Here is a 17,894-nt window from a genome sequence, read left to right as displayed (position 1 = left end):
ACCACTTGAGGGCGCATAAAACCTTGACAGAAAGAAGCTGAGTGAGCTGGTTTCTGGTCAGAGCTGACAGAAGTTCCTGTATTTAGGAAAATGCTAACATATGGATGGAACGTGGGCAAAACAGGACTCCAGATAGGCAATATGTTGCTTTTTTGCTAGCGGAGCGATTTATAGGAAGCGATCTTGGAGGGTAGCCTTTAGGGCCTTCCAAGTAATGGAATGTGTGTGAACGTCATCCCTAACTAAAAGGAAGTCATCAAGGCACCATCTAGAGCTGTGAGGGGTTCTGTAGTGAGCACAAAATCAAGTTAAGCACAAAGGAATGGTTTGGAGTGCTGAACTAGGAACAAAAAAGTTTACAAGGAATGGGGCATATTCGCACGCAAAAGGATACCGCACCCTCAGGAATCATATAGGTTGTACAACTTCAGTTGAGAAGTGAGCTATGTAGATTCTCTTGAATAAGAGGGAGAGATTTAAGATGGACTAGTTCTGTCTTCCGAGGGATCGAGCATGGTATTAAAGTCTCCACCATATAGAAGAAGGCACTCTGGGCAATATTAGGGATTTGGCAATAGTAACATGGGAACCATCAAGTGAACCTACCAGAAATAAAAAGCGGCCATTGGAGTTTAAATGCTTCAATTCACATTTTTATGTCTTTTGGGAGTAAATGCCCTGTTAATATTTATTATTATTAAGGGTGCTTAATGAATGGCTGTTGAGATTAAGGGCCTTATTCTGGTTGGTTCTTTGGGATGCGCGTTCTTTCGGAAATGACTGAACGCCACGCACGGTGGACATACTAAGAATACACGCCCACAGCTCTTCCGCATCCGTTCGGGCGGACTCGCTAAGAAGAGGGAGTGTCTTCACACTGCATCCAAACGTGCGTGTGCGGTGGAAACTCACAAAATCTGCACGGTCTTACTGCGTCCGAACGGACGGGAATCTGACCATACGCACCGAGTTGGTGTATTTGCGCAAACCTCAGTAATCTATTCGGAAGTCATGCTTCAGCAACATGACACACTTATCCAAATAGGGTACCTCATAACATATATATATATATTTTTAAATTTAATCAATTACTTCCTAATTGACACTTAAACACATTACTTGCACTTTAGATTAACCCTTACATCATGTTAAGTTATTACTTCATTGTTGCCCCTTTACCTGTGTTTTATGTATGCATACTATATATTAATTGCAAGTCAAATGTAATCATTCTAAATGTTTAAATTGTGATAAACACATAATAAATGTCAAATACCTACAGTTTAAAACACAGTACATGTGTGTGTGTACATCATAGTATTTTGTAATGGCCCATTTAGCCAGCAATGCTTCCAAATAAACCTGTGTTTAAGGTGCGGGCGTACTAATTGGGCAATCCGAATGCCTAGCGCATGAACCATTGCCTTCCGAGAACTAAAACTTGCTTATTGACACTGCAGATTTCTGCCGTGTTGGTTCTCTTGCACTGGGTGTCCGGTCCGAATGCATGCCTACCACTGTTCGTGCACTCCCACGTGTATGCCCAGATTTATGCCCAGTTTTGCCCACTTTGAAACCGTGCCCTTGTGTACGCCCACATGACGCCCATATTACGCCCTTATATCCCAAGGGAGTTTGGTGCACATTTGTAGACGGTATTGGTGAGAACGAGTGCAAAGACACTGCGTTGCACATGCGCATTGTGTGGCTTACGCATGTGCAGGTAGCTAAAAATCGCGATCCGAAAGAATTCGGAACGGACCGCACCAACCAGAATAAGGTGCCATATTTCAGAATACTGCTTAGTTCTGTGGGCTATTCTGACTGCAGATGGTAGTGAAACCTATTTAGATACTGCTATATTGGTAGTAGTTGTAGTTCTCAATTATTGCTGTGTTATGGGACCAGCATCTTGTTTTCTCTTTCAGGCATGCAAAGAAGTTCCCCAGTGTATTTCTGGAAGTATCCAGTATATCTATTTGCAAACAGCTTGTGCACTTTGGGGCCGATTCAGGAATGCTTCTTGCGATCCGAATTTGGCCACTGCCCCCGATGCGGTTTATGCATTTCTGCCCATGTGCAAAGCCCTGCTGTGAATGGCTTTGGCAAGTAACACACTCGGCGAGCTGTTCGCTGTGGGACTGAGGGAACACCCAGCATTTTGTGGGCTTCCCTGCGACCATCCAATGATTTCCGCGGCAGGGGGAAGGGCATGCTTTCGGACCTGGTGGCGTGCTGCTTTTATGGGCGCTTTTACTTTTCTGTGCTCTAATGGACTCTGGCCTTCATAGGAAGAGTAGATTTTGACCAAAATATATTGGTGTTTTTAAAAGAAACTTTAGATATATACAGATGTAACCAGCCTCATCCAGCATCCATAGCGCTGGCATGGCCGATGGACGGGGACTCGTGCGTCCCATTGCCGAGAATGGGACGTGCAAGCCCCATTCTGTTGGATGGTGGTGGCGCATGCTGGCGACGGATGGCGATCAGATCACTGGGAGCCGCTCTAATGAGAGCGGCTCCATCTGTAATTAACTTTTTCTGCCCATTGTGACATTCCAAAGTTATTTTATATTGTGTTAATTTTATTAATTATATTATGTTCTATTTATAAAAATAATTGTATTTTATTAATATAGTCAACAGTTAAAATAAAATGTTACCCCATCTCAAGTTTGTTAACTCGATGACGACTCAGTTGCAAGAACTTCATCATGATGCATATATACAGTATATAGCCTAATCCAGTGGTCGCCAACCCGTCGCTCGCTTGCTACCAGTAGCTCACGGCAGGGAATTAGGTGGCTCGACCAATCTGCCGAATATGTGTATCTGGCACTATTGTGGCCATATGTGTATCACACCCCCATTTTCATTTGACGCACCCATGTGGCATCACCCACGGTATAGTATGTCGCATAATGTGTCAAGGGCATTACAGTGTGTGGCATAATGTGTTAAGGGAATTATTTGGTTATTAGGCATATTTTTTTATTTTTTTATTTTAGTAGCTCTTCGGGTGGTTTATTTTCCCGCGAGTAGCTCACACCCCAAAAAAAGGTTGTAGACCACTGGCCTAATCCGATCCACTTTTAGAGACTGATTTTGGTTGACTATAAGCTGCTTACCCCGCCGCCGAGACCCGCTGCTACCATGCGAGCGGATGTGTTACAAAGACATGCGCATTCCCATGGTGGAAACCTGCCGCCATTTATCCCTGGCCTGCCCCGCTCCCTGTGAGCGGCTCGGCGACTATGCAAGTCACTGAAGCCATTCACAAAGAGACCTGCGCATGCGCAGTTTCCCAAACATCGGAACAGGTTGAATTTGCCCTGTTCCAAGGGAATTAGAATAACCCCCATATTTCCTCTGTGCTTGAGTCTCTGGTGGTAACTGTTATAAAGGCACTGGACAATTTATTCTGGGTACATTCGTCTAAAGTGCAAATAATATATTGTAAATTGGGACAAAGGGAAAATTAAAACATAATAGTAAACTATTGTAGCTGCTGTACCTTGCACTGCTCAGGCATCCTTTTACCCACTGTCACAACCAAGTGAATATTTTTTCCTAGGCATTGTAAAATCGCTAGAAATACAAGCTGGTAAGCAGGGCAGAGAACCTGTCCCCATGGCGCTCTGCCCACATCCACCTGATGACGATTGTAATTATACTTAACATAAAACATGTATACTGAAAATTTAAAAAACTGCATCACAATTGGTCCATTGGTTTTCGGAGTTTATGGCAATCAGACAAACAGACATTTTCATTTAAAAGATGTATGTAATCTATTTTATCAAACGCCTTCTCTGCACTGGTGGGCAGGAGTACAGCGTGGGACAGACCATGCCTGGCAAGGTGGATGAGGTCAATAATTTTGGTAGTATTATCTATAGCCTCTCTAACAGTGACACCAACAAGCTGATTTGTATCATTGCCTGTGGCAGTGCCCATTGATTAGGCTTTTTGGATTCAAGTGAGAAAATATGCAACTGAAAATCTGGTAAATTACATGGTTATAACTCCTGAATGGGTGAATTTTGGAATCCTTCCAAGTAATCTAACCATGACCAAAGCCATTAAAAAACTATTGTTGGCAGCAGAATGCAAAGCAGTTCTACAAATATGGGTGAAGCCAGAACCACCATCACTACAATTATTTAAAGCCAAGCTGTTTTACCTTTTCCGTATGGAGTGGGTGGAAGTAATATCGGAAAGAAACGCTAAGGTGCATTTTTTTTTTTGCTATATTGCTACACTATCAGTCCCGATGCATACACAAATTCATAACTCATTTGTTAATGAAATATGGTATATAACACAAGCTTTATCTACAGCTCTGCTCATTACCCTGTGAGGCGCTTTCGAGCTGGGGGGGCGACGACAAACATTATTTTACTCTTTGATTCTATACTTTTAAATAATTTCTTCAAGTCATAAGATGCTTAACTATGACTACTAACACAATGTTTTTATGCATTTATGTCTTTACTGACAATAGATTCTTGCATCTATGTTATTGTTCTTTTTATTAACACATACTTACCGTCTTGGATCTCTGATGTATTTGCATGGATGTCCCTATTGACAATGTACATTTTATAATCACTTTGGATCTCTTGACTAGCTGATGCACTTATATTATGCTTTGTTTCAATAAAAAATATAAAAAAAAAAAAAAAAAAAAAAATATTATTTTTCTCTAAAATGACAGAGGGGAAGTCCTTGCGGTCTTTTAATGTATAGGATCCCAGTGGGAGCCCCTCTTCACTCATATTTGAGGGTTAAAGTGGAAGCAATTAGGTAACCAGGTTACCTGTGGGAGGCGCAGAGGTGTGAGTGCAGTACAGTGGTAGGGGGTGTCACCTACCAAAAAATGCAAAAGAAGAAAAGGAAAGGACTTGATATCCAAGATAATGTAAAGAATTAAATGGTTAAACAGTTAAAGAACCACTAAGTAGGTTTTATTCTTATAATGTATAAAGAAAACAATGTAAACTCCACAATAATAAAAGTCTAGATTAGACTATTAAAATGGCCTTAAAAAGGGGGGGGGGGGGAGAAGGGAGGGGGAGGTAAAACTGATGTGACTGAAAAAAGTTTTGTAGACAAGTCCATACAGTACCGTATTTTGATGAACCAGCTGGTTATTTTGGATTTTAGATTGCAGATATGTGGTCCATTTCTTGATTATCCTCACTGTTGATTTTGTGGGTGAGACAAAAGCAAAAGAGCCCCGCAGGCAATTCTGTATAGAGGGTCCAAGTGCCTCTTCGGTGTCTTCGCCAGATAAGAATTGAGGGGTGCCTCTGGGTGATGGTAGTAGCCCAGGAATTGTGTCCACGATGTTAGGATTTTCGGAGGTTCAAGACGGAAGTGATATATGCAGTATCTCTGGACTGGATACTTGGTATCGGTCACATGTATCACCAACGCGTTTCACTCCACTGGGGAGCTTTTTCAAGGTTGAAGTGGAAACATACATGACACATATACATACTGTATAACATAGTGCTAACTAGAAAAATGAAGGAATGTGTGTAAAGATTACATTTGAAGGGGTTAGCTGTTAGATATCTCTGTACTGCAGTTTTAATCTATTTCCCTAATATTTGGGTGTTTGGTGGATTCTTGGGGTCTATGCTGCAGAGGTGAATACTTTCTTGGTACTGGGGGGGGGGGGGTCTAATGATTACATGCTCATTTTGCATCTGTTCACTCCCTATTGTACTCAGTTTGAAATGTCATCTAGATTGCTGGCATTCTGCCCGGAATCCACAAAGTGCTAGACTTGATACTTTTGTTGTTACTTTGTCTTAATGCTTTTGCATAAGGTAACAATTGGCACTCCAGTGTAGTCCCCTGTTAATTTACTTGACAGGGAATAGAGTGAGACAATTGGTCCTAATTAGTGAGGGAATACTTATATTAGAAGTCACTGGTCTGAGTTTATATTTCAGTGTTTGTTTTGATTTTTATTATTTTTCACATGTCAGTTGTATGTGGGGTCTCACCCTAAATAACCCTTTAGTAAGAATATAAGACGCTCTATTTACTGTATTAATCAATTGTGGGTCAATTGTGTTGGTATCCTCACACTTTATGTTAGTACTAGTGTTCCAGTTTCCACACAGTATATATTGGTATTGGTGATCAGGTTTGCACGCAGTATATATTACTTGCTGCAGGGTAAACCCTGATTGTGCTGCTACTGGCACATGTATCGGCCTATTTTCTAAACTGCAGTACTAAATACACATTTGTCTAATACACATTTATCTATTACATCATAGACATCGCTACATCATTGCCGACACGTGTTTCGCATAAGCTTATTCAAGGCTTGAACCGGTTGTTTTCCTAGGATGCATCTTTATTCATTATGATCCAGCCAATCATTGTGTTTTTCCATATCACATGGTGCATTCTGGCCAATAGTGGCTGTATCTCAGCCTCCCTTGCATTGAGGCTATTTCCGCCCAGGCCTCTTCCTGGCCATCTTAAGACCTGATTCTGCAGCAACTGCTTTAGCATCCATAGTTGCTCATAGGACTTTATATTAATGTTAGTATCAGTCCTCACATGTTTTTCAAGCATGTATCTGTGCAAGGACTGAGATGCCCACTTTGATTGTCTATAGATGCTGAAATACCACTTGGTGTGTCTTTAGATGTCACCATTGGTCACACCATCTTACTCCAGCCCTATGGAAGTGAACCTCTTAAATGTTTTGGTGGGGGAACATTTACTCCAAGAAGTACATTTTATGCAATGCTGATTTTATGACAAGGGAAAGGAAAATTATGTAGTGATTCTAAATTTCTTTGTATTAGACAATGATCTGGACTTTTCATTTATCCAGGTGCTGTCTCACAATCTGTACACCGTTTTATCTATTCCTCATGATCCAGTGGCTCTGGAAGATCATTTCCGCGATGATGACGACGGACCTGTTTCAAGTCAGGGTTATATGCCTTATTTGAACGAGTATATACTGGACAAGGTGAGAGCTTTTTATTTTTTATGTAATTTCCCCATCGTGAATTTCTTCTTCATTGTTTCTTTGTGAAATTTAGAAATCAACCTATGAAGCTTGCATCTATTTTATTTGTTATTATCTTGCTCATTATATTTGCTATTAGGTGATAGAAGGTACCTTTGTAAAAGAAAGCTTCCATGAGCTGTGCTGGACCTTGACCGCTAAGAAGAACTATCGGCCAGCAGGAACTGTGTTACCTAACGGAGATGCTTTTCGTCTATGGTGTCTGTTCAACTACCTGTCAGAAGATACGTACCCACTCATCATGGTCACTGATGAGGTAAAGTAGAACTGTTGCTTGTTAAAGGAAATACTGAACATTCATCAGTGAATCAATGAATCTGCAAAAATATGCTTTGGGTCTCACCAAATCTGAAGGTCCCCTCTACCTAAAAAAAAAAAACCAAAATGCTGGTAGTAATCACACCCCACACCCATTGGTTGATCCCATCTTTTGTGCATTTGGTCTCTACTTGTTTGGGTGCTAGAGAAACACCCTAGTGCGCACTTTAATCTACACTTTTCCTTTCTTGTTGTGTACCCCTCCTTTTGTCTGGAGTAGGTTTAGCTTGCTCCTTGACTGCTGCAATGCTTTCCACAACATAATTCCCTTGACCCAGGGCAATGTTATGAAGCATGCAGCAAGCCTGGATGATCATCACAACTTTTGGGGGTTGGTAAAGTAGTGTTCCTGCTGATCTGTTCAAACATCAAAATCTGCTTTTCCAGCATCACGAAAGTGGTTCCACCACACTGTGGGTTGCAAAGTGAACAGCAGTATATTGGTGATGTAAAGGGCCTTGTGGATTACACAGAGGTGGCATGAGCCACTGAAGACACCCATATCCTGAGTCACCTGCAATACATACGTTTTCATTGTAACAGATTACTTGTATTTGTTATATGATATCTGGTGCAGAGATTGAACACAGCTAAATAGGTATTTATTAGTGCACATAAGCAGACTCATTACACTTATGTTCACTGAATTATTGGCACAAATCACTTTATAACTGAGTAATTAAGCACACCAGTTACATTATTGCACTTGTTGCATTGTATGGTACTGAATCAGTATTTTATATATGACAAACACAGGAAACCTGTAGATACCTCCTTAAATGTACCTACCAAGTAGCCACCCTTCAGGCATGGTGCGTTGTTGCAAGCGGTCCCAGAGGGCTGAGTGATGCAGGATATAGGCATCATAACAGGACCCTGGGTAACCTGCAACCACACTGAGAATTTGTCGGTTAGCGTTGGACACCACATCATGCACATTGATGCCCACGTCTATTGACGAATACATACCTCCTCACATGCGGAGTCCGAAGCGTCACGAGTGCAGCGAGCCCACGAGGGGTGGCGGTACGCGTCCTCCGACCTTTTTCATACCCCCGGGGGCTCGAAGCGTGGCGAGCGCACGCGTAATACCTGTGAAGTAATGCGCGTCCCCTCGCGGGGTTCGCTGCGCTCGCCACGCTTCGGGCTCGGTGGCTCGCTGCGCTCGCCACACTATATAGGGTCAATTCTACGCCGATGTGGATAGTGGGGGTATGAAAAGGTCGGAGGATGCGTACCGTCGCCCCTCGCGGGCTCGCTGCGCTCTCCACGCTTCGGGTTGGCGTTGATCGTGGTGTGGCGTTAACAATGGGGGGATTTGACCCATCTGGGGGCCATTTAACATTGGTGCCAATGTAAAATCGGGTCTCAGGGACCATTTTACATTGATTCAGGGTCCCGATGGATACAATTTTCATCGCTCGCGCCGTGCTAGGAAACAAGTACGGCAAATTTTGCTGCTTACCAAGTCAATCAGAATTTGGCCCTATATACACGCAAACACAGACATTCTACAGTTAATTTTGTTGGGAGCTAATTAAACTACTTGTAGATATTTTTGGATTGTGGGGTAAACCAGAGTACCCTAAATATAAACATACATGCTTGATATATGTAATACTAGTAGCTGAATACCTGTGTTTCACTACTCGATAGATATATGGCACAGTCACCAGTGTGGAAAAAGGTTAAATGTTAGTGGGGGATTCAGATCAACCCTTGGACAGTGAGCAACGATGCAGCCCTGGTATGGTTGGCAGCTAATGCCAGCTATAGGGATCAGAGGACCTGTTTCCAGGGGCTTGTATGTAGGGTGTGTACATGTGAAGAGAACATGGTACATGGTTCCCTGGCATCCCCCCAGCTGTGACACTCAGCAGAGGAGCAGGCTGGCTGCGTGCGTGGACATCCCAGCAGCATGGTCCCTGGGATTACTGCACTTTATTTTTGCTGTCATATGGCAGAGAGCTGTCACTGGTGATTATTATACCCACTGGGCATGCTGCAGGATGATTGTGTCACTTGTCATTTTCGGGCCATATAATGAGAGAAAATTGCAAATTTATGATTTGTGTGTTTTTTTCACGATTTCCACAGACCGTGACTTTTCTTAAGCCCATTCTTAGCAAGCACCTAGGAGCTTAGGAGAAGCTACCTGCCAAGGTTTAAGATTGTAGGCCTTGTGGTTTAAAACCTTTTATGATGCGTCAATCCATTGGCGTACCTACACGTGCACACAGGTAATGCTATTGTCATAAGCCAGGTGTCTACTAGTTTGCAAGGTCAAAAAGAAACCTACGGTAACCTCTAAACAACTGAAGGCTGCTAAAGATTACCTGGATAAGCTAGAAAGAAGGCTATTGGAACAATGTTTTGTGGACAGATGAGAACAAAAATATATTTTTAGTTTAAATGAGAAGTGTTATGTTTGGAAAAAGGAGAAGTCCAGCATAAAAAGTTTATACCATGGGTAAAACACGGTGTTAGCAGTATCATGGTTTGGTCCTGTTTGACTGCATATGGCCCAGGACACCTTGCCATCCTTGATGGGACAATGAATTCTGAATTATAACAGAATATTGTAAATTAAAATATCAGGTATCAATGTCAATATAAATATGACCAGATGGATAGCAAGTGAAGTGCACCGTTTACATACTTAGTCCGTAAACCACTAACCCTTTATTCCTAGCTATGTGTGAACAAAGCGTAACACAGCGTAGCGAACCTTGTCCGTGTATGATACACGCTATACCAATATCTATAAAACAGTATCTTTTCGCAGTACCAATTTGACTACACATTTAAAGAATAATGTCCGTATTAAACCTTTGTCACTCAATGCGAATAAAAGCCAAGACAAGTAGAACTCAAGAAATAAGGAGATAGAGCGTGAGATTTAATAGGATGAGAGATTCAGAAAGTGAGAGATTTGGTGAGAAATCTCCAGTTTTTTTAAAGTGGCAATCATTTACACTTCAAAATCAAACTGGTTTAGCAGTGTAAATGATTGCCGCTTTAAAAAAACTGGAGATTTCTCACCAAATCTCTCACTTTCTGAATCTCTCATCCCATTAAATCTCACCCAGAGTCTCCAAATAATGTATTTAGTCCCAAGCGGACAGCAGGGGGTTACAGAAAGAGAGAAACAGTTTAACACTGTGTACAGTTTGTCATACAATACAAAGTATGCTTTCAACTACTAGGGGGAAAAGAATCGGATACAAAATACAATCAGCCACACTATAGAAAATACACACAGGAATGCAAACAGTTACCGTCTCATCTAAAGCGCTGATGCTACCCGGTGGAGCTCCCTATATTCTGTCAGATTATAGCCCAGGGAAATGGAGGGAAGAACAGACTTGAGTTTGGGCTGTGCTCCCACTCTTATAGGGCCTTATTCGAGTTCACTCTTTCAGACAAAATCCTTCTTAGATGGACAAAACCATGTGCACTGCAGGGGGGCAGATGTAACTTGTGCAGATCTAATTAGATTTGGGTGGGGTTATACTTCAAAGTGAGATCTATATTGTAGTGTTAAAATAAAGCAGCCAGTATTTACCCTGCAAAGAATCACCAAAAAAATCACCAAATCTATTTCTATCTGCACACGTTACATCTGCCCCCTGCAGTGCACATGGTTTTGTCCATCTAAGAAGGATTTTGTCTGAAAGAGTGAACTCGAATAAGGCCCATAGTGTCCAGAGAGGGGGAGGCAGTGATTGTCATCATTGGTCAAGGGATCAGATGTCACTTCTTGCGGATTGGTGCAGGGGAGTGAACAACAGTGTCCTTTTGTCTTCAGGCATCGTCATAGGGGTCGTAAATCAACACTGAAACCAGTTGCAAACCTGATTTCCTAAGGTTTCTCAGAGCACATGGAAAAATGACTATTGATTTATGGAATTGATCCATAACTGTTGGCCGTTAGGACTTGCGAACTTTTAACAAAGACCGGAGTGCTGCGCATGAGAGACGGAACCTATAGATGCAAAATATGTCCATGAAAGATTGTGTATTACCAATATAAACTATGGGCTGTCAACTAAAACCATATGAAATATATTTTATTACGTGTGAGTGTGGGATATGAATTTATGTGTATTAATATGGCAGCGCATTGGGTTCGCCTTATTACAAAACTTGGTTATTATACTTTATTTGCGTAACTCTGCGAACCAAGATGGCGGCCATACCATTCTAAAATGGCGTGTATGCAATTCGACTTTGACACAGGGTATCTCAAGAGAATGTGGGTCATGCAGCAAGGATAAATGTATTGTTTTTGCATCCTGTAAGTGCTGCCATCCATAACCCGAGCAAGAAACCATTTAAACTATATATTATTATGAATGTATATGTGTGTATATATAAAATGATATACCTAAATTCCACAAAACCTACTACATCAATAATGTGTTGGTATTAAATTTATGCGCTCAGGATCCCAACAATCATAATCCCAACAGCAGTATCTCAATGGTCAAAAACCTACCCCACCTTCCCACAGCCTCCAAGGAAGAATGGACACAGGTGCTAGTAAATGGTGGCTTTAGCGATTCGAATATTGACCCCAGCCCAATGGTCAGGGCTTGCGCATTTCTGAGTATGTGCAAACCCTAGCTATTGCAGTCAGTGGGTTTATATTTTACAACTATCTGTAATATTTTCCCTGCTTAAGTGTCTGCTATCCGGCGTTCCTTCTGTTAATTAAATAGCCTGCAGCAGGTGTGATCTTGTAGAGCAGTGGTAGCCAACTACGGTCCTCGAGAGCTACGAACAGTTCACATTTTCCAGACAACCTAGCTGCTGCAAAGGTGCACTCATTACTAGCTGAAACATTTTCAAAGATTCACATCTGGAGCTAATTACTTCACTTGTGATTCTGTGAGGAGATCTGGAAAACATTAAGGGGGAAATTTACTAACAAAAATGTGTGAAAAAAAAATCGTATTTTCGTACGAAAATACGTTTTTTTGGGGGGCGTATTCGTATTTTTGGCATTCACTATGCCAAAAATGCGAATTTTTGTATTCATATTGATGGGACATTCGTATTTGTATTTACAAATATGAATGAATATACCATCGATAGAATACGCCGGGAATCACCATTCAAAAGAATGGTGGTTCCTGATTTACTAAGCGGCCGTATATACGTGAAAATATGGCCGCTAATTAGTGTAAAACGGACGCGAATATACGGCAGGAAAATACACTTTATTTTCCGGTCGTATTTGGCTTTAGCCTGCACGGATCAGTCAGATCCAAGCAGGCTGCAGTGTTAAAAAATAGAGAAATAAATAAATAAAAAAAACGGCGTGGGGTCCCCCCCACAGCCGTAACCAGCACCAGGCTAAAAGAGCCGGGGCCGGTAATAAAAATATGGGGGACAAAATGCCTAGGGGTCCCTCGTATTTTAAGAACCAGCCCCAGGCCAAACCAGCAGCAGGGTAATGCCACAGCCGGGGGACACTTATTATATAAGGTCCCGTAGCCAAAACATTAACCCTACCGACCAGTCAGCCTGGCCAGGGGCCCTGGGGGAGTGGGGACCCCCCAATAAAGGGGTCCCCTCCCTCCAGGACTTACCTGACCAGGCCGAAGCCTGGTGCTGTCCCCGGTGACCCTGTGCGGTGGTCACTGGGCTGATTGAGTGTAAAAAATAGAATAAAAACTATTGTCTTTTACTGTGGAACTATGAGTCCCAGCAAGCCTCTCCCGCAAGCTGGGACTTGGAGAACCACAAGTCCCAGCATGCGGGGCATTAAAGGGCCCACTGGCACTTGTAGTTCCACAGTAATAAAAATAGTCAAACACACACTGACACACAATAAAAATAAAACTTTAATACATCCAAAGCCCATACATATTGATATTTACCTATCTTGAGCCCATAGGTAGGTCCCTGGGTCTTGGTCCGGTGTCCTGGTGCTGGTCCATGTCGACGTCCAGGTCCATGTCGGCGGCGTCTGTGTCGGCCTCCGGTCCGGGTCCGAAGATATCCATGGGGGACCTGTGGGAAATCCAACTCACCCAGGTCCTCCTGCGAAGATCTGTCATCTTGATCCGCCGTAGTCCTGGTCTTCTGTCACATGCCGGCGACTCCCGCAGCTCCCCTCATCGGACTGATGAGAGGCGCAGAGATCTTTCATCTTCTGCGCCTCTCCACTGAATGATTCTATTGGCCGCCTAGCGGCTAATCTGGAGCCGAGAAAGTCGGCTCCTGATCTGACTGATCTGTGCAGACTGCCTGTACGAATTCGTATTAGCGGCCGTTAATACGACATCGGAGGGTTACAAAGCAGTCGTATTTGACTGCTTTGTAAATTCCCCTCCGGAACACGACTTTGCATACAACGTATGCAGTCGTAGTCATTCGTATCAAGAATATGAATACAATTTTTTGTATTCGTATTCTTAGTAAATTTCCCCTTAACTGTTGGTAACTCTCGAGGACTGGAGTTGGCTACCCCAGTTGTAGAGGCTTCGGGGGAAATTTACTAAGAATACCAATAATAAAATTCGTATTCGTATTCTTAATACAAATTAATATGACTGGCATCGCCGTTGTATTTAATTTATAAATTCGTACTCCGGTGGGTAATTTACAAAGTAATATTTGACTGCTTCGTATTTTCCGTATGAATTCATATGGATTCATATTTTTACAATACAAATTCATATTGGCAGCCTTTACGTATCAGTCAGAGCCATGCAGGCTGCAGTGTAAAAATAAAAATATTTCGGCTACTTTACTACTTTTTCCTGGCTCCTCAATCTTCTACTCTGGGCAGTATTCAATGCTCAGGTTTCACAGGTTTTTTTCGGCGAATCGGGCTGTTTTTACTATCTACGGTGAATCTTTTCACCGAAAATCTGATTCACCCTATTCAAAGTTCACTGTTCGCCGAAAGCGAACAGTGAATGTCGGCCAGTTCACTGTTTCATGCTCACAGCAATTTGCTGATGTATTTCAATGGGGTTTTCACTGTGATTCGCCGAGAGTGTATTCAATGCTAGAATGGAGAACTGCTTTTAGCATGATTTTTGCCATGATTCACTGTTTTGCATTCGCCATCTTTTTAAGGTGAACTGGAATGTGTTCTTTTAAAGTGTCAAAAAATCATAAATTTTATTATTTGAAGGGTCTTGCTATTTGGATTATATATATATATATATATATATATATATATATATATATATATATATATATATTGAATTTTAAAACCCTGTGCTGTCTGTGTCCCCGCCAGCCCTCCTTCTCCCCCCTGCTGTGTGTGCAGCATCTGACACAGGCAGGGAGGCTTCCATCTCCCTGCCTTCCGCCAGGGGGGTACAAATTTGACGTCAGGGGCAGCAAGCCCCTGACGCGTTGAATAGGGGTAGAGGGAGGGCTGACAGCGAATGCTCCCGCATTCCGGATGCCGGCGAATGTGCAGCGAATCCTAAACAGGATTCACTGCACATGGAGAAAATTCTCATTGAGTACCACCCTCTGAACCAACTAACAATTCAGGTTTAGCTCCATCTGCAGGCACACAGGAATGCCTCACCTTTCTCCTAGTGAAAGTTCAGGTCTCTGTCTCTTATTTTCAGATACCTCATAGCCCTCACTCTGAAGCACATGGCAGTCTTTTCATGGAGTCCTCACAGGTATCTCATACTGCGGCAGATGTATTATAGCGGCGCATAGCGCACCACTATAATACTTCCTGCTTCGCCTTGAAGCAGGAAGGGACATCATCAAGATGTATTCACATCTTGTCTGCCGAAGTGGGGGAGCGCAAACTCCCCCCTCTGGAGATGTCCCCTCCTTCCCCCTGGTTGGCTGGGCATGCGCGAGATCTCGATACCCACGTGAGATCTCCAGCGCAGCCCAGAGCCAACAGCAGGGACAGCGGTGTCCCTGCTGTGGAGATAGGGCTTTGCCACCCTGCTGCTATCGAAATGGATAGCAGCAGCGGGTGGATTGGTTCATACATTCGGCCTGCTATCATTTAGATAGCAGCACCGATATGGACAGGGGTGCATAGCTCACTGGCTCATTCATACATGGGGGTAAGCGGTATCAGCTGATACCCCTTTGACCCCATATCAACACTTCATAGATCTGCCACACTATTCTTCTCTTTTCTCTTTCACTCTGCCCCTCCTCATCTGACAGGGCAAATCCCAACCACCTGTATATCACTACGCCCTCTCTTCAACTGTCAGCAACGTCTGTGAAATGTACATACGTAGCATCCAGCAAACAAGTCCACTGCCATCAATGAACTCTAACATGTACAGTGTCGCCAACACACCAACATATACATTTTTTTTTTAAAACATTCATTACATTTAGTTCATATATTAACTGTCATGTAACATAGGACATGATCTTATAATACAGGCATTTTAACCAGGGGTTACATTATTATAGGAGAGACAGAGGAGTGTCAGTGCAAGCAGCTGCAGTCACAGGTGCACAGCTGCAGGAATTAGAAGGACAAATTACACGTACCGTAGGGCTTGTGCAAGTTTTGATGGTGCCTCTGATGGTTGTGTACACTATTCACTCTTATAGCATTCATGGATGCTATAAGTGGGTGCATCAGTCATTGCACATTCTGCCACACACACATGAACAAAAGGAACGTTTGTGGCGCCATTTGCATAAACTCACAGACTGGTGACCAATGCTTCTTCTGCATTCAACTTAATTATTCATTTGGAAATGTATAAATCTTTCAGTTTTATTTTCTTTTTTTTTAATCTTTGGTGAACTGATGTGGACTATGGAGTCAAAGCCCATTTGGATGCAAGGTCATTTAAAAATTGCTGACATTTCCTAGGAGAACATAGGCTGTCTCCATATTCATGTTGATGAGTTTGAAGTTCCTATATTTTTATTGCCATTATTTGTAAGAGAACTTTTGCAGATAATTTTTCCTTTTCTCCTTTTTCTTCACTGTTTCCCTTTCCTTTCTACTCTTATGCTGTGTACACACGGCCTGATTTCCTTTCCGATGTTGACGATATAGTCAACATCGGATCGGCGTCGGATCAACATCGGATGCAGATTGCATGTGTTTTAACCCTTGCGATCCCGATCCTATCCCGATGCGCGTTCACGTATCGGAAGCCAGAAAGTCTTGGCTGCCTTGTCTATATAGTGCAGATCTGCACTATATAGTCAAGATAGGATGCAAATCGGATGTGCCTTAAGATCCTATCCACGATCCTATCTGATCAGATCGTGGATAGGATCTTAAGGCACATCTAACGTGTGTACACACCATTACTTTCATTTTTTCTATTCTTTTAAAAAAAAAAATATTTCTATTTTGGAAACTTTTTTTTAAATATTACATCTACAGTAATGTCAATGTTATGTTTTATTGTTTAGAAAACATGTCCTTTGATTTGTTTTGATTGTAGATTTTGTTGGAAATGTCGTCATAATAAAAATCAAATTATAAAAAAAGATGGGGATGATGTTGATTTAGACCAGTGTTTTTCAACCACTGTGCCGTGGCACACCAGTGTGCCTTGAGCTGTTCTCAAGTGTGCCCCCAGATCTAGAGATGCCCAAACCAGTTTACAGCAATCACCAGTTCAACTGTTATTTACTGGTCTCTACTTTTCATGTGAAGGGCCAATGTATTTTATTTTGTTACCAGTGTTTGTTTTTTATATGGGGGCCAACAGGTTGGTTTTTTCCTGTGGGGGGCAATGTTTTTGCCCTGTGGGGAATGTGTTTGCATTCTGAATGCAAGTATATTGCAAAGGAAATGCAATTGCATCTATACGCATGTCCAGGGAGTTGCTATCTTTATTAACATAAGCACTTACACATACTCCATGCTAGGTACAGGAAATCTATCTGAATTTGATGTTCCCTCATACTATGCGCAACTTAGTAATAGTAAGTAGTAACTGTCTACATGCCCAAATCGCAGGCTGACACAACCCACAAAACGGTTGTCTTGAATGTATTTTCATTGATAAACAATACAAAAAAAGAACAAAGAAAACCAGTTAACTCAGATGCACTCTTCATCCACAAATACAAATTGAATTACGATATTAAAAACAAATTCTCTTAAGTCGCTTTTCTATAGGTACAGTCAGGTCTATAAATATGTTGTGCTCTATACAGCATCACACTGGGTTCAAATGAACCAAACAAGGTGTGCTTTAATGGTAGACTGTCAGCTTTAATTTGAGGGTATTTACATCCAAATCAGGTAAATGGTGTAGGAATTACAACAGTTTCTATATGTGCCTCCCACTTTTTAAGTGGGCTGTGGTCAATGCAAATCTGAATCATATATGTTTGCAAAGATGCATCAAGGTCACATGCACAGTAAAAGTGAGTACACAGAAAGATTTATCTGTCTGGTGGGAGCAATAATCTGTTTACTGTATGTACAGGTATGGGAGCACATTACAATCAAGCATTTGCTCCCAAACACTAGAAAACATCCAGTTTCATACCTCCCAACATGACCCTCTCCAGG

At 42.1% G+C, this 17,894-nt stretch overlaps 1 protein-coding gene across 1 annotated transcript in view; it reads left to right on the top strand.

Moving 5' to 3' along the window:
• Positions 1-17,894, top strand: part of DEF6 (DEF6 guanine nucleotide exchange factor) — a 133,640-nt gene that overhangs the window by 49,573 nt on the left and 66,173 nt on the right. The window contains exons 2-3 of the mRNA XM_083173130.1: positions 6,869-7,009; positions 7,149-7,325. Of these exons, the coding sequence (XP_083029256.1) occupies positions 6,869-7,009; positions 7,149-7,325 (318 nt within the window). The remainder of the gene's footprint in view (positions 1-6,868; positions 7,010-7,148; positions 7,326-17,894) is intronic.

The sequence above is a fragment of the Crinia signifera genome, chromosome 2 (assembly GCF_055691185.1).
Source record: "Crinia signifera chromosome 2, ASM5569118v1, whole genome shotgun sequence".
Taxonomy (NCBI): Eukaryota; Metazoa; Chordata; class Amphibia; order Anura; family Myobatrachidae; genus Crinia; species Crinia signifera.
The sequence above is the reverse complement of the archived record's forward strand: the minus strand, read 5'-3'. Positions and strand labels throughout refer to the sequence as shown.